We start from the raw sequence: 17,511 nt of genomic DNA on the forward strand, positions 1-17,511 counted from the left end.
GTTCCATCCCCAGACCCACACACACAAAAAAAAGAATAGTCAGGCATGGTGGCACATGCATGTAATCCTAGTACTTGAGAATCTGAAACAGTAGGATTGTACAGGTTTGAAGCCAACCTCAATAACTTAGTGAGGCTCTCAGCAACTTGATAAGCCCGTTTCCAAATAATCCAGGTGCAATGCCCCTGGATTCCATCCCCAGTACTAAAAAAAAAAAAAAAAAAGAATAAAAAACAGGGCTGGGAGCTGGGTGTAGTGGCACATGCTTTCGGGGGCTGAGGGAGCTGAGGCCCGAGGATCATTCGGGAGGCTGAGGCTGGAGGATCACGGTTCGCGGACAGCCTCAGGTACTTAGTGAGGCTCCCCACAACTTAGTGAGACCCTGTTTCAAAATAAAGACTAAAAAATAGGGCAGGAGGCATAGCTCGGAGGTCAGATGCTCCTGGGTTCCATCCCCAGAACTGCAAAAAAGGGCCTATTATATTATTAAAATAACCGAAACCGGGCGTGGTGGCGCACGCTTGTAATCCCCGCACTTGGGAGGCGGAGACAGGAGGATCGCGCAGGTTTGATGAGGCCCAGTTTCCAAATAAAAATATAAAAAATAGCCTGGCGTGGTGGCGCACGCTTGTAATCCCCGCGTTTGGGAGGCGGAGACAGGAGGATCGTGCTGGTTCGGAGCCAGCCGCACTGGCTTAAGTGACCCTGTTTCCACATTAAAAAAAAGTTAAAAAATAGGTCTGGGAGTGTAGCCCGTGGGAGTGTATCCCAGAGGTAGAAGGGCTTCCAGAAACCCCAGTACCACCAAAAAAATAAAAAATAAAAAATAGGTGTCTGGGAGTGTAGCCCAGAGGTAGAAGGGTTTCCAGGGACCCCAGTACCACCAAAATAAATAAGTAAATAAATAACTGGATCACCCCACTGATAGTTGCAGGGTTAGAGCCCCCCACTAGAGCCCCCCCCCCCCGTGCAACTTTATTACACACCCCTGTCCCTGAGCTCTGCTGCAGGACGGGCCAGGAGGGAGGAGTGCTGCAGTCCTGGATCCATGTGGACACAGGTGAAGCCCTTCTCTAACAGTACCCAGGGGCAAAGGGCGGCGGAGGGCGGTACTCCTCAGGGAGCCAGTCCTCCTGGGGCTCAGCCAAGTCCCCAGGCGGCTCTGGCCCGGGCTCCTGGGAAGACAAGGCCCTCAGGATCGGCTGGTGCCTGGTCCCTGGAGCCGCCTCACTCCAGCTGGAAGCCCTGGTGAACTCTCTGGAGGAGGTTTCTCTGCCTCTCCGGGTCCCAGCAGGGTCCTCCAAGGCCGTGGCTCCAGGGACGGTGTGCTGGGCCAGGTGGCCTGTGTGTTCTTGGCTGTCAGCTGCGGACCTGGGCCCCGGGGCCACAGCCGATCGCCTGGCTTCCCAGAGCGCTGAGAAGCTCGCAGCCCTGAGGCGGGACCGCAGCTGCTGCTGGACTCTCCTGCTGGACTGGGGCAGTGTCTTGAGGTTCCTCCAGAGTTTCTCACGGACCTCCCCAAAAGGCACTTTTGGGGGGCAGGGGAGAGTGGCTTCCTCTGGGGGCTGTCTGTCCATCTCTGCAGGAGCCTAAAATGGGAAGAAAGTGATACCTGGGGGCTGGAGCCCCCCAGAGCCCTCGAGGCTGAGCAATGCCCTGGTGAACCCCCAGCCCCGACCCACGCCCGGCCTTCCTGTCTGCCTGTATGGCTTTACTACTGGGTGTGGTGGGGCACGCCTGGTATCCCAGTCCTTGGAAGGCTGAGACAGGAAGATCACAGGTTCGAGGACAGCCTCGGCCACTTAGGTCCTCAGAAACCTAGCGAGACCCTGTTTCCAAATCATAAAATAAAATTTATTTATTTATTTTGGTGGTACTGGGGGTGAAACCCAGAGGGTTTCTACCTCCGGGCTATACGCCCAGACCTATTTTATACTTTATTTGGAAACAGGGTCTCACTAGGTTGCTGAGAGCCTCACTAAGTAGCTGAGTCTGGCTTCGAACCTGTGCGATCCTCCTGTCTCAGCCTCCCAAACGCTGGGATTTCAAGCGTGCGCCGCCACATCCGGCTCTTATTTATTCTTTATTTTGAAACAGGGTCTCTCTGAGTTGCAAAGGTCCTAAGTAGTAGCTGAGGCTGTCCGCGAACCGCGATCCTCCTGTCTCAGCCTCCCAAATGCTGGGATTATGAGCGTGCGCCCCGCACCGGGCAGTCAGAAGGTTTTTGAAGCACCTAGCTGCAGGACTGAATCTTTCTAGACCAGCCTCCCCTGGCACTGCCGGGCATTCTCTGCTTATGGCCCGCGTGGGTTGGCGGTGTCATCCTCCTGTCCCTTACCTCCTTGACGGCCCCAACTTGACCTGAGGAAGGCCCTTGACCTTCTCTGGGGTCGTGGTCAGGGCTGGTGGCCTCCTCAGCAAGCGTGTAGGAGTAAAGGAAGAGATCTTCATAATCCACATTTTCTGGGTCCTTCTGCAGAACAAGAGACCTACAGTTCAGACCCCTGGGAGAGGAAAGGCTGGAGCCCTGGCCAAAGCCTGGCAGAGGGCCTCACAGCCTGCTGGCCAGTCCTACACAGGAGTCTTAGGGTCTAGGTCACACCCACGGAGCCTTAAAAGCAAATATCCCCATTTCAAAATAAAAATAAGATAGAGGTGGGGGTGTAACTCAGAGGTAGAATAGCCCCCTCCCCCGTGACATTCCCAGTGACACAGAAAGAAGATAGATAGATAGATAGATGATAGATAGATAGATAGATAGATAGATGGATGGATGATAGAGAGATAGATAGATGGATGATAGATAGATGGATGATAGATGGATGGATGATAGATAGATGGATAGATAGATGATAGATATAGATAGATGATAGATAGATGGATGGATGATAGATGGATAGATGGATAGATGGATGATAGATGGATAGATGATAGATAGATGATAGATAGATAGATAGATAGATAGATGGATGATAGATAGATAGATGGATGATAGATGGATAGATTGATGGACAGACAGACAGACAGACAGACAGAAGAAGCCAGCCCTCGAGTCCGTGGCGCCCAGGAACGCCCACCGCCCTCCCGGGCCCGGCCGGCCCCCTCACCTGCCCGCAGGCCCGCGTGAGCAGCTCGCCGTGCGGCCGCAGGGGCGTGCGCCGGTGGAAGGCGACCAGCGCGGGCAGCGCGGCGTGCGCCGCCCCCTCCCCGGGGATCCGCAGGCGCCCATCGTCCAGCAGCTTCACCATCAGGTGGCGGCAGCAGCCGGCGGCTCTGCGGAGACATCCCGCCCGCGCTCCCGGGCCGCCGCGCCTCAGTTTCCCCACTTGAGACAGGGCGACGCTCGCCGAGCTCAGGGCTTCTCCCGTGAGGCCCGGGTGCATGACCGGGGGAGAGCGGAATGGGAGCCGGGCGCCGCGGCGCAGCTTGGAATCCCAGCACTCGGGAGGCTGAGACCCGAGGATCGCGGTTCGCGGACAGCCTCCGCTGCTCAGTGAGGCCCGCTGCAGCTCAGGGAGACCCGGTTTCAAAATAAAGAATTAAAAAAAAAATTGGGCAGGGGGATGTAGCTCAGAGGTCAAATGCCCCTGGGTTCTATCCCCGGGCCCGCAAAAAAACTAAAAAAAAAAAAAAAAAAAAAAAAAAAGAACTGGATTTGTTTGTTTGTTTGCGGGTCTGGGGATGGAACCCAGGGGCATTTGACCTCCGAGCTACAGCCCCTGCCCTATTTTTTATTCTTTATTTTGGAACTGGGTCTCACTGAGTTGCAGAGGGCCTCACTAAGTAGCTGAGGCTGTCTGCGAACTGCGATCCTTCAGTCTCAGCCTCCCTAATGCTGGGATGACAAGCGTGCGCCACCACGCCCGGTCTTATTTTTTATTTTTTATTTATTTATTTATTTTGGTGGTACTGGGGGTGGAACTCAGAGGCTTTCTACCTCTGGGCATATATTCCCAGACCTATTTTATATTTTATTTGGAAACAGGGTCTCAATAACCATTGCTGAGAGCCCAAGTAGCTGAGGCTGGCTTTGATCTTCCTGTCTCAGCCTCCCAAGCACAGGGATTAGAAGCTTGCGCCACCATGCCTGGCTAAAAGAACTGGGTTTTAACCCAGGGGCATTCTACCTCCAAGCTACACCCCCAGCCCTATTTTTTATTATTTATTTATTTATTTATTTATTTATTGGTGGTACTGGGGGGTAGAACCGAGAGGCTTTCTACCTCCGGGCTATACTCCCAGACCTTTTTTCTATTTTATTTGGAAACAGGGTCTCACTAAGTTGCTGAGAGCCTCACTAAGTAGCCGAGGCTGGCTTCGAACCTGCGCGATCCTCCTGTCTCAGCCTCCCAAGCGCGGGGATATTCTTTATTTTAAAACAGGGTCTCGCTAAATTGTGAAGGCCTCACTAAGTAGCTGAGCCTGGCCACGAACCTGCGATCCTCCCGTCTCAGCCTCCCAAGTTTTAGGATTACAGGCATGTGCCACCACATCTCTTGTATTTTTAATTCCTTTGGCCAAGTATTATTTGTATTTGCTTGTCAGAAAATAGTTTAGGGCTTCAGAATTCTCTGAGATGCCAAATCGGGCTTCGAGGCCTGGAAGGGGAAGGCTGTCCTGGGTGTCCTTCACACAGACTCAGGGAATCACTAATAGATTTTAAGGGAGAAGGAAAGGGCGCGGCCACTCTCAAGCCCCTGGCAGTCTCTCTTGTTGGATAGTAGTCACTTACCAAGTGCCTGTGTTTGCTGGATACAGCCAGACCTGCAGCTGTATCTTAGAATCTGCCCAAACCCTCACACTGCTTATCTCTCTAGAAAGCTCTGGTCCACGGCACCTCTCTCCCCACCAAGGAAGCCCCGGAGCCCGCCTTCCCCTGCCCGGGCCCCCAGCCCAGCCTTACTTGTAGGACAGCGTGTAGCCCACGTGGCTGTGACTGACCCTGATGAGGAAGGATCCCAGCGGCTGCGACTCCAGCAGGTTCTCAGCAGCTCTGGAAAGCACACAAGATGGGGCGCCGGTCCAGGCCACGCCTGAGGCCAGACCGGGCAGGCCTGCGCTTCCCGGGCTCCAAAAGGAGCACACAACCCAGAATCAGTTGTTTCTCCATGGATGTTTCAAATCTTAGGACATTTGGGGAGGGAGACGGCCCCCCCAGGACTGCAGTCCACCTCTGATGCTGCTCCACCGGGGACCTTGTCCTAGCAAGCAGGCCACGCCGCCAGGGCTGGCCCGCGCCTCGCGGTGGGAACACAGCTGAGTCCACCCCCTGCCCTCTTTCCTTTTCTCTTTCCTTCTTTTTCTTTTTTGCGGTACTGGGAATGGAATCCAGGACCATTTTTCCTCCGAGCTACACCCTCAGCCCTATCTTTTATTCTTTATTTGGAAACAGGGTCTCACTGAGTTGCAAAGGGCCTCACTAAGTAGCTGAGGCTGTCCGCGAACCGCGATCCTCCGGTCTCTTTCTCTTTTTTCCTTCCTTCCTTTCTTTTTTTTTTTTTTTTTGTGGTACTGAGGGTTGAACACAGAGGCTTTCTACCTCTGGGCTATACTTCCATACCTGTTTTATATTTTATTTGGAAACAGGGTCTCACTAGTTGCTGAGAGCCTCACTAAGTAGCCGAGGCTGGCTTCGAACCTGTGCGATCCTCCTTTCTCAGCCTCCCAAACGCTGGGATTACAAGTGTGTGCCACCATGCCCGGCTTCTTTTTTTTTATTTTTTTAAATTTTTTTTGTGTGGTACTGGAAATTGAATCTAGAGGCCTTCTACATCTGAGTTACACCTCCAGCCCGATTTTATTTTTATTTTTGAAACAGGGTCTCACTGTTGGGTGTGGTGGCACACACATGTAATTCCAGTATGTGGGAGGCTGAGACTGGAGGATCACAGATTCATGGCCAGCCTCTGCAACTTTGTGAGACCCTATTCCAAAATAAAACAAAAAATAGGGCTGGGGTATAGCTCAGAGGCAGAAAGCCCCTGGGTTCCATCCCCGGTACCACCACCACTACCCCCTACAAAAAAAGAAAAAAAAAGAAACGGAGTCTTGGTAAGTTGCTGAGGCTGGTCTTGAACCTGCAATCCTCCTGCTTCAGCCTCCCAAGTACTGGGATTACTTACAGGCGTGCACCACCATGACTGACTTTTTCTTAGTGGTGCAGGGGGACCCAGGACCTCGCTCATGCTGGCATGCGCTCTGCCACTGAGCTACACCCCTAGCTCTGCTATCCATCCATCCATCCATCCATCCATCCATCCTTCCTTCCTTCCTTCCTTCCTTCCTTCCTTCCCTCTCTTCCCTCCTCCTCCTCCTCCTCCTCCTCCTCCTCCTCCCTCTCTTCTTCTTCTTCTTCTTCTTCTTCTTCTTCTTCTTCTTCTTCTTCTTCCTCTCTCTCTCTCTCTCTCTCTCTCTCTCTCTCTCTCTCTCTCTCTCTCTCTCCCCCTTAGCCCTCCTGTTACTAATATTTTAGTATCTTTATTACCCCCTTTGCCTACAGTTCCCAGAGTAAGGTGGCCTTCTGTGGGACAAGATGAGGAATCCTTGCACCTGTCTTTTGTAGTACAGAAGGTCCTGGCTCAGTCAGGCACGGTGGCACACACTTGTAATCCCAGCATTTGGGAGGCTGAGACAGGAGGATCGCAGTTCGCAGACAGCCTCAGATGCTTAGTGAGGCCCTCTGCAACTCAGTGAGACCCAGTTTCAAAGTAAAGAATAAAAACTAGGGCAGGGGGTGTAGCTCGGAGGTCGAATGCCCCTGGGTTTCATCCCCAGACCCGCAAAAAAAAAAAAAAAAAAAAAATAGCGCTGGGGTGTAGCTCGGAGGTAGAATGCCCCTGGGTTCCACCTTGAGGAACACACACACACACACACACACACACGTCTGAGCTGCACACTGCGTTCCTGGATTGTGATGTCTGGCCTGGACAAAGTGGCAGCTACGGCCAGGTGGCTGGCGGTGCCAATGAGGTGGCCACTGGAGGAGAGAAAAGACGAGTCCCAGAGAGGGGAAGCGACCTGCCCGAGGTCACACAGCGAAGCACGCAGATGGAGGCCAGGGCTCTGGAGCTCAGATGGAGGCCAGGGCTCTGGAGCTCGATTCAGCCCGTGGAGACAGGTGCTAAGCAGAGCCCGGGATCGCGCAGAGGGCCCTGGTCAGGGCGGGGCGTCCTCACTCTCTTGAGATGGCGCCATGGAACCACTCCGGGATGCCGGCTCCGGCCAGCGGGCCCATCTGGGTGTGCACGAACCAGTCCAGCCGAGGGGGCAGCGGCGGGGGCAGCGCGGGGCGCGGCTCGGCCTCTTCCATGGCTCCCAGGAGGCGGTCACCTGGGGGCAGAGGGCGGAGCGGTGGGGCTCTGCTCAGCGCACCTGCTCCGTTGAGAAGTTCCCGCTCCCGGGCAGAAGAGGCCAAGGAGCCGAGCACCAACGGGCTCCTCCAGGTGCTGGGGGTGGAACTAGCTAAAACGCCAGTCTTTTTTTTTTTTTTTTTTTTGCAGTACTGAAGATGGAACCCAGGGGCCTTCTACCTCTTGCTGAGACGGGAGGACGCAGGTTTGCAGCCAGCCTCAGATAATTAGCCCCTAGCAGGGTCTCAGTGAGACCCTGTTTCAAAATAAAGAATAAAATAGGGATGGGGGTGTAGCCCGGAGGTAGAACGCCCCTGGGTTCAAAAAGAAAAAGAAAGTATTTATTTTATTTATAAAGGGCAGAGTTGCACAGTGGTTAGTCCTTACCTAGCATGTATAAAACCCTGAGTTAGCCGGGCGTGGTGGCGCACGCTTGTAATCCCTGTGCTTGGGAGGCGGAGACAGGAGAATCGCGCTGGTTCGGAGCCAGCCTCGCTGGCTTAAGAAACCCTGTTTCCAAATTTAAAAAAAATATAAAATAGGTCTTGGAGTGTAGCCCGGAGATAGAAGGGCTTCCAGGAACCCCAGTACCACACACACAAAAAAAAAACCTGAGTTCCATCCCTAGTACGGGGGGGGGGGGCGGGAGGCAGGTGCAGTGTTACACACCTGTAATCCCTGTACTTGGGAGGCTGAGACAGGAGGATTGTTCGAGGCCAGCCTCAGCACTTTAGCGAGACCCTGCTTAAAAACAAAACAAAACAAGAAGGCCTAGAGGCGACTAGAGGCGTGGCAGGGGTAGCCCGGCCTGGGCTCAGGCCCCAGCAGCGGCCAGTCTGCAGTCTTTGCTTAGTGGGCTGTCCCCGCAGGGAGGAGCGGTCGGTGTTGACTTTCTCCAGTAGGTGACGGTGCCTCCAGGGAGTGGCCCAAGGAAATTAAACAGATCTTTTAGGACGTCTGATAAAGCAGCGGCTCCTCCCGCCCCTCCCAGCTGCCGCCCTCGCCCCCCACCCCACATCCTCATGGGGTTGGGACCTTGTCGAGCTTCAGCTCCGCCAGACCCAGAACTCCCGGGACCGCGGGCCAGATAGCACAGTGCAGCTGGAGCTCGCGAGCATCTCCGCGCACGGTGCTCCCCCCCCCCCCCGGCGGTGCTCCACCTCCTGTGCCTGGATTCATTCTTTCTTTCTTTCTTTCTTTCTTTCTTTCTTTCTTTCTTTCTTTCTTTCTCTCTCTTTCCTTCCTTTTTTTTTTTTTTTTTTGGCGGTACTGGGGATGGAAGCCAGGGGCCTTCTACCTCCGAGCTGCACCCCCTGCCCTATTTCTTCATTCTTTACTTTGAAACAGGGTCTCACTGAGTTGCAGAGGGCCTCACTAAGCTGAGGCTGTCTGCGAACCCCGATCCTCTGGTCTCAGCCTCCCAAATGCTAGGATTTCAAGCATGCGCCACCACGCCCGGCTCGATTTTTTATTTATTTTGGGTCTCACTGAGTTGCAGAGGGCCTCACTAAGTAGCTGAGGCTGGCTGCGAACCGCGATCCTCCGGTCTCAGCCTCCAAGTGCTGGGGTTACAAGCGTGCGCCACCACGCCCGGCGGCTCTCCCTCTCTCTCTCTCCCCCTCCCTCCCTCCTTCCCTTCCTCTCTGTGTCTGTCTGTCTGTCTGTCTGTCTGTCTGTCTGTCTGTCTGTCTTTCTCGTTGCGGTACTGTGGATGGAAGCCAGGGCTCTCTACCATCAAGCTACACCCCCAGTCTTTTCTGTTTTATTCTGAGACAGAGTCTTACCAAGTTGCCCAGGCTGGCCTCCAACCGGCAATCCTCCTGCCTCGGCCACTGGAATTCCAGGCATGCACCACCACGCCTGATTCCAGGGGGTCTCACCTACTTCCTCTTCCTCCAGGAAGCCCTCCCCAGTGCATCCAGAAATTCACCAGCCAGCTGTGGCCCGGCCCACGTGGCGTCCCCCGGAGGCTGAGCAGGGCTGAGGCTCTGGGCCTCACCTGGAGACCCCTGGGTGCGGATCCAGCCTGCGAGGCAGCGGGCGCGGGAGCCTCGGTTTCGTTTCAGGGTCTGCCTGCCAGGCAGCAGGCGGGGCCAGCTGAGCCGGGCAGTTCCTGTCTCCTGGGGCAGGTGCGCCCCGGAGGGTGGGGCCAGGAAGCCCAGCAAATCTACGCCCCCCTGCAGGCTTGGCGCTCCAGAAGCCTTTCTGAGTACCCACTGTGTGGCAGCTCCCGCGGGGCACACGGGGAGGATCCCAGGACAGGTGCAGCCCACCCCTCCCTGTCGATATTCTAGCAAGCAATGAACAGGGGTCATGACACAGTGGGTGCTTGTTGGGAGAGGGGCAACCCCAGAACCCCCGCAGGGGCTGCATGACCTGGACACCCACCCCTTTCTTTCTTTGCTGCTGGTATTGAACCGAGGGGTGTTCTACCTCTGTGCTCCACCCCCAGCCTTACATTATTTTTATTTAATTAATTTTGGTATCAGAGATTGAGCCCAGGGGCATTCTACCTCTGAGCTACACCCCCAGCCCTATTTTTTATTCTTTATTTGGAAACAGGGTCTCACTGAGTTGCAAAGGGCCTCACTATGTAGTTGAGGCTGTCTGCGAATCGTGATTCTCCTGTCTCAGACTCCCAAATGCTGGGATTACAAGAGTGCACCACCACGCCCGGCTTATATTCATTATGAGCGTACACATTTTCCTAATATTTTTTGTTTTGTTTTTTGAAGCCAGGAGCGTTCTGCCTCTAAGATACACCCCCAGCCCTATTTTTTTGTTTTGTTTTGAAACAAGGTCTTGCTAAATTGCTGAGGCTGGCCTCAAACCTGCGGTCCTCCTGTCTCAGCCTTCCAAATAGTGAGATTACCAGAGCGTGCCACCATACCCGCCTTTTGTTTAGAGATTGACATAAACTATTAGTGGGGCCTCTACACACATCAAGGGGGAGGGCAGACTGGCTGCCGTCGCCCCCACCCCTCCCCTCGGCTGTGCACAGGAACCAAACCACATCCTCCCATCCTGTCAGGCAGAAACAGCTCAGATCCTCTTGTGGGCCCAGGGCCTCCCCACCGCCTATCGCCCTGGCCCAGCTGGCCGAGGGGAGCCCCGGCTGAGGCTGGAGCTGGGTGCCCTCGCCCCTGCTCCCCTCAGAGGAGTTGGGAGGCTTGGGGGGGAGACCCATGGAACCGCATCTGCCACCTTATCTGCTGTGTGGCCCGCGAGCCTTGCTCCGCCTCTCTGGGCCTTGGTTTCTACATCCCTGAACCAAGCAAAAGAACACCCTCTTGGCTGCATGCTTGTAACCCTAAGCTGAGACAGGAGGATCGTGGTTCGCGGACAGCCTCAGCTACTTAGTGAGGCCCTCTGCAACTTCCTGAGACTCTGTTTCAAAATAAGGGATAAAAAATAGGGCTGGGGGTGTAACTCGGAGGTAGGATGCCCCTGGGTTCTATTCCCATTATCACAAAATAAATACACAAAATAAAAAAGATAACACCCTAACACCCTTTTTTGTCATATAAAGACAATAGGAGACGCTGGGGCACGTGCCTATCATCCCAGTACTTGGGAGGCTAAGACAGGAGGATCCCAGGTTCAAGGCCAGCCTCAGCGATTTTGCAAAGTCCTCGGCAACTCGAGAAACCCTATTGTGTGTGTGTGTCTGTGTGTGTATCGCTAAGGATTGACTCAAGGGCATGCTACTCTGAGCTACACCCCCAGCCCTATTTTCTCCTCCTCCCCCTCCTCCTTCTCCTCCTCCTCCTCCTCCTCCTCCTCCTCCTTCTCCTCCTCCTCCTCCTCCTCCTCCTCCTCCTCCTCCTCCTCCTCCTCCTCTTCTTTTTTTTGGTGGTACTGGGTTTCCTGGAAACCCTTCTACCTCCGGGCTACACTCCCACACCTATTTTTACATTTTTATTTGGAAACAGGGTCTCCTAAGCCAGTGTGCGCGGCTGGCTTTGAACCTGCGCGATCCTCCTGTCTCCGCCTCCCAAGCGCGGGGATGACAAGCGTGCGCCACCACGCCCGGCTTTATTTTATTATTTTCTGCAGTACTGGGGGATGGAACCCAGGGGCATTCTACCCCCAGCACTATTTATTTATTTATTTATTTATTTATTTATTTATTTGGTGGTACTGGGGTGGAACCCAGAGGCTTCCTACCTCCAGTCTATACTCCCAGACCCATTTTACACTTTATTTGGAGACAGGGTCTCACTAAGTTGCTGAGAACCTCACTAGTAGCTGAGGCTGGCTTCGAACCTGTGCGATCCTCCTGTCTCAGCCTCCCAAGTGCTGGGATTATAAGCATGCGCCCTCATGCCTGGCTTTTATTCTTTATTTTGAAACAGGGTCTCACTGAGTTGCAGAGGGTCTCTCTAAGTAGCTGAGGCTGTCCGCGAACCACGATCCTCCTGTCTCATCCTCCCAAATGCTGGGATTACAAATGTGCGCCACCACGCCAGATCCCTATTTTATTTTTTATTATGAAACAGGGTCTTGCTAAATTGCTGAGGCTGGCCTTGAACCAGCGAGCATCCCATCTGTACTGAGATTACAGGCATGTGCCTGGAGAGACACTGTTTCAAAATAATAAATAAAAAGGGTTGGGAAGCTGGGCATAGTGGCTCAAATTTGTGATCCCAACATTCAGGGGGCTGAGGCAGGAGGATCTTGGTTCCCGGCCTCATCTGCTTAGTGAGGCCCTCTGCAACTCAGTGAGATACTGTTTCAAAAGAAAGAATAAAAAATAGAGTCTGGCATGGTGGCGCACCCAGCATATGGGAGGGTGAGACCGGAGGATCGCGGTTCATGGACAGCCTCAGCTACTTAGTGAGGTCCTCTGCAACTCAGTGAGACCTGGTTTCAAAATAAAGAATAAAAAATAGAGCAGGGGGTGTAGCTCAGAGGTCGAATGCCCCTGGGTTCCATCCTCAGACCCGCAAATAAATAAATAGAATTAAAAAATAGGGCAGGGGGTGTAGCTTGGAGGTTGAATGGCCCTGGGTTCCATCCCCAGACCCACAAAATAAAATAAAATAAAATAATAAAAAATAGCCAGGCGTGGTGGCGCACGCTTGTAATCCCCGCGCTCGGGAGGCAGAGACAGGAGGATCGCGCAGGTTTGAAGCCAGCCGCGCGCGCTGGCTTAGGAGACCCTGTTTCCAAATAAAAATGTAAAAATAGGTCTGGGAGTGTAGCCCGGAGGTAGAAGGGCTTCCAGGAACCCCAGTACCACCAAAACAAAACAAAACAAAACAACAAAAATAATAAGAAATAGGACCAGGGGTGTAGCTCAGAGGTAGAATGCCCCTGAGTTCCATCCCCAGTACAAAGAAAAAAAAAAAAAAGAATGAAACAAAGGGTTGGGGATAAAGCTCCTGGGTTCAGTCCCAGCAACACACACACAAGCAAGTCACGCCTGCATCGCAGGGCTCTTCTGTGACACAGTCCTTGGCTGGGGCTGGGTCGAGGGCCCAGGCTGTCAGGGAGGGGGACAGGTAGCACCTGGACACCCTTGTTCCTTAGAAAGCCTGGCCGACCTGGGTCATATGTGTGGATTCGGAGTCTCCGGGAACTTGGGGCGCCTGGCCCACCACAGGGGCTCCTCCCCTCTTCACCTGAGCTGCTGGGGACATGGTCTCCGCAGGTCAGCCTCCTGCCTGCAGGGTGCAGGAGGGGGAGGGGTCCTCCCGGTGCCTGGGCCTGGGCACCCAGGCCATGCTGTGGGCGGAGGGCCAGGGCCCCATGGGCACGGAGCTCTGTGGCGGTTCCCAGTTCCGTCTTCCTACTATACCCTGTTCTGTCATTTTTGTGTTTGTCCTGGGGGGTGCACACGGGACGTTCTACTTCCAAGCTACACCCCAGCTCTATTTTTTTTTTTTTTTATGGTACTGTGGATTGGACCCAGGGGTGTTCTACCTCCAAGCTATACCCCAGCCTTATTTTAGTCTTTTATCTTTTTTTTTTTTTTTTTTGGTGGTACTGGGGGTGGAACCCAGAGGCTTTCTACCTCCCTCCCATACCTTTTTTATATTTTATTTGGAAACAGGGTCTCACTAAGTTGCTGAGAGCCTCATTAAGTAGCTGAGGCTGGCTTCGAACCCGTGCGATCCTCCTGTCTCAGCCTCCCAAGCGCGGGGATTACAAGCGTGCGCCATCACGCCCGGCTAGTCTTTTATCTTGAAACAGGGTCCAAGTTGTGGAGGGTTTCACTAAGTTGCTAAGGCTGGCCACAAACCCGTGATCCTCTTGTCTCGGCCTCCCAAGGATTACAAGGTGCATCACCACGTCCGGTGCTGGGGTGTGTGTGTGTGTGTGTGTGTGTGTGTGTGTTACCGGGAATGGAGATGGAACCCAGGGGTATTCTACCCATGAGCTACACCCCAGCCCTATTTTTTGTTCTTTATTTTGAAACAGGGTCTCACTGAGTTGCAAAGGCCTCAGTAAATAGTTGAGGCTGTCCGTGAACTGCGATCCTCCTGTGTCAGCCTCCCAAGTAATGGAATTACAATTGTGTACCACCACGACTGGCCTGTTTTTATTTGTTTGTTTTTAAGATTTTTTGTGGTGCTGGGGATTGAATCCAGAGGCATTCTACTTTCAAGCTACATCCCCAGCCCAATTTTTGTCCATTCCACAGACATCGACTGAGCCTGGCTGTGCGTCCCCCACCGTGGGTGCCAGGATGAAACAGCAAAGAAAACAAACTTGTTTCCTACCTGCCTGGAGCCCACGGCCTGTGGCGCGACACGTGGGTTCACACACAGGGAAAGCCGACAGAAAAGGAAGCAGTGAGAGCTGGGGTCCTGTTGTAGGAACAAACTCAGCAGGACTGAGGAGCAGCAGGCAGGCTGCCAAAGAGGAGGGAACCATCAGAGGTCCCTAACCGGATGAAGGGACAAACTGAATGTAGTAAGAACATAAAGCTTTGCCTGTCTCCCATTGCAGCAACAAAACACCCAGGGCGGGACAACTTACAAAGTAAAAAGGTTTGGCTCATGATTCTGGTGGCTGGACAATTGCAACAGTGTCACAACACTGTGGTTACATCACAGTGTGGCAGAGAAGCAGAAAAGCAACCAGCCTCGCCTGCAGGCTACCTCACTGTATAAGACATAACTCCTGCTGGGACCCAGCCCGCCCCAGGGGACCAGCACTAATGTATTCAGGAGGGCGGAGCCAACATGGCCGAATCGCTCTCCTCTAGGCCCCACCTTTTAAAGGTTCCTCCACCTCAACACCTTCACGCCAGAGACCGAGCTGCCAGCTCATGAGCCTCGAGGGGCACACATTCAAGACATAGCACCCTACAGTGGAATAGTACTCAGCCAGAAAAAGAAAAGAATACACACCGACACATGCTACGACCTGGGTGCACCTTCGGAACGTGGCGCTGAGTGACAGGGCCCGACACGGAGCCACACTCGTGCGACTCCGTTATCTAAAATGTCCAAAAGAGGCAAGTCCACAGACAGGAAGCGGATTGGTGGTTGCCAGGGCAACTGATGGGGAGGAGAAATAGGAAGTCACTGTTCAGGAGGACTGGGTGATAAAAATGTTCTATGATTGACTCGATGACTGCACAATTCCGAGAATACACTGAACCGGCCAATGAGTAGCAGCAGGCTTAGTGAGTGGACAACGACGTGAATTCCATCGCAACAGAACTGTTATTAAAAAAATCAGAATGATGCCGGGCGTGATGGCGCACGCTTGTAATCCCAGCATTCGGGAGGCTGAGACAGGAGGATCGTGGTTCAAAGACGGCCCCAGCTACTTAGTGAGGCCCTCTGCAACTCAGTGAGACTCTATTTCAGAAAAATAAAGAATAAAAAGTAGAGCTGGGGTGTCACTTACAGGTAGCATGCCGCCGGGCGTGATGGTGCACACTTGTAATCCCCGGGCTTGGGAGGCGGAGACAGGAGGAGCACACTGGTTCGGAGCCAGCCGCGCTGGCTTAAGAGACCTTGTTTCCACATAAAAAGTAAAAAAAAAATAGGTCTGGGAATGTAGCCTGTGGGAGTGTATCCCGGAGGTAGAAGGGCTTCCAGGAACCCCAGTACCACCAAAAAAAAAAAAAAAAAAAAAAAGGTAGCACGCCCCTGGGTTCCATTCCCAGTACCCCCCAAAAAAGAAAAAGAGTTGGGCATGGTGACACACGCTTGTAATCCCAGCATTCAGGAGGCTGAGACAGGAGGATCGCGGCTCGCGGACAGCCTCAGCTACGTAGTGAGGCCCTCTGCAACTCAGTGAGACCCTGTTTCAAAATAAAGAATAAAAAAATAGGGTTGGGGGTATAGCTTAGAGGTAGAATGCCCCTGGGTTTCATCCCCAGTACCACAAAATAAATAAATAAATAAATAAATAAATAAATAAATAAAGCCAGGTGTGGTGGCGCACACTTGTAATCCCAGCATTTGGGAGGCGGAGTCAGGAGGATCAGAGTTCATGGCCAGCCTTAGCTGCTTAGTGAGGTTCTTTGCAACTCAGTAAGACCCTGTTTCAAAATAAATAATAAAAAATAGGGCTGGGGGTGTTGCTCAGAGGTAGAAAGCCCCTGTGTTTTATGTTTTATCCCTAGTACTGCAAAAAAAAAAAAAAAAAGAATAAAAATGAATAAAATAAAGCCGGGCGTGGTGGTGCAGGCTTGTAATCCCAGCTTTCAGGAGGCTGAGACTGGAGGATCGCGATGTGTGGACAGCTTCAGCTACTTAGTGAGGCCCTCTGCAACTCAGTGAGACCCGGTTTCAAAATAAAGAATAAAAAATAGAGCAGGGGTGTAGCTCGGAGGTTGAATGCCCCTGGGTTCCACCCCAGAACAACAACAAAAAAGAATTTAAAAAAAGAATAAAAAATAGGGGATGGAGGGATCACTTGATCTATTGGAGACAGAATACCCCTGGGTTTCATTCTCAGTACCGCAATAAATAAATAATAAAAAATAGGGTTGGGGGTGTAGTTTGGAGGTAGAATGCCCCTGAATTCCATCTTCGGTACCATCAAAATAAATAAATAAATAAATAAATAAATAAATAAATGGCTGGAAGTATAGCTCAGAGGTAGAATGCCCCTGGGTTCAATCGCCAGTAACACACACATACACACACACACACACACACACACACACACACACACACACACACGAAAGGCAGTGACTCTGGCTGAGTTCAGTTCAGGGTGGGACCCCGCTGGGCCCTGGAGGAGCTGCAGGGCTGGGGCCAAGCCTTGTGTCAGATGGGGAGAAAGCGGCCCGGAGGCCAGGAGTACTGGGCTCAGTGTCCAGCTGCGCCACTGGGCTCATCAGGTACCACCTGGGCCCCGGAGGCGTGGGGGGGTCAGGCGGAGGCACCGTGTGCAGAAGGGGACCCCGTTTCTTGTGAAGAACAGGGCCCAGGGCTGCGGGGGTGGCGTGGGCTGGGGGCTCATGATGAACTCAGCCTGGAGCTACACTCCACACCTGTTTCTTTCTTTCTGAAATCGGATCTTGCTAAGTTGCCGAGGCTGGAGACTATAGGTGTGGGCCACCATGCCCGTGTCTTTATGGGCTGTGCGTGTGTGTGTGTGTGCGTGTGTGCGCGCGTGCGTGCGTGTGTGTGCGTGTGTGTGTGCGCGTGTGTGTGTTTCTAGGGATTGTACCCAGGGGCATTTTACCGCTGTGCTACATCCTCAGCCCAATTTTTTTTTTTAATTTTAATATTTTTTAATGCTGGGGATTGAACCTAGGGTATTCTACTTCAAAGCCACACCCCCAGCCTTTTTTATTTTTTCAGTACTGGGCATGGAACCCATTCTATCTGAGCTACACCTCCTGCCCTGTTTTTTATTCTTTATTTTGAAACAGGGTCTCACTGAGTTGCAAAAGGCCTCACTGTGTAGCTGAGGCTGCCCACAAACCATGATCCTCCTGTCTCAGCCTCCCAAATACTGGGATTACAAGTGTGCGCCACCATGCTCGGCTCCGCTTTCTTTTTTGAAACAGGGTCTCACTAAGTTGTGCAGGTGCTAAACTGCTGAGGCTGGCTTGGAATCTGCGGTCCTCCTGCCTCAGCCCTCTGAGTATTGGGATCACCGGAGTGCACGATGCACCTGGCTCTCGGCTGTCTTTTCCTTTTGGTACTGGAGTCTGAACCCAGCTCATTCTACCTCTGACCTACAC

The 17,511-nt window shown here is 52.9% G+C and overlaps 1 protein-coding gene across 1 annotated transcript; it reads right to left on the minus strand.

Annotated features, from left to right (window-relative positions):
• Positions 1-1,073: 1,073 nt before the first annotated feature.
• Positions 1,074-7,488, minus strand: HSH2D (hematopoietic SH2 domain containing; the record flags this gene model as incomplete). The annotated part of the gene is made up of 5 exons (XM_080715595.1): positions 7,176-7,488; positions 4,904-4,993; positions 3,108-3,273; positions 2,339-2,473; positions 1,074-1,589 (listed from the first exon to the last, which is right to left on the minus strand). Exons 1-5 carry the CDS (start codon positions 7,307-7,309, stop codon positions 1,074-1,076), a joined length of 1,041 nt encoding a protein of 346 aa, XP_080571721.1. The 5' UTR covers positions 7,310-7,488.
• Between the last annotated feature and the right edge of the window lie 10,023 nt (positions 7,489-17,511).

This window comes from Muscardinus avellanarius, assembly GCF_963383645.1.
Source record: "Muscardinus avellanarius genome assembly, chromosome: 18".
NCBI classification, from domain to species: Eukaryota; Metazoa; Chordata; class Mammalia; order Rodentia; family Gliridae; genus Muscardinus; species Muscardinus avellanarius.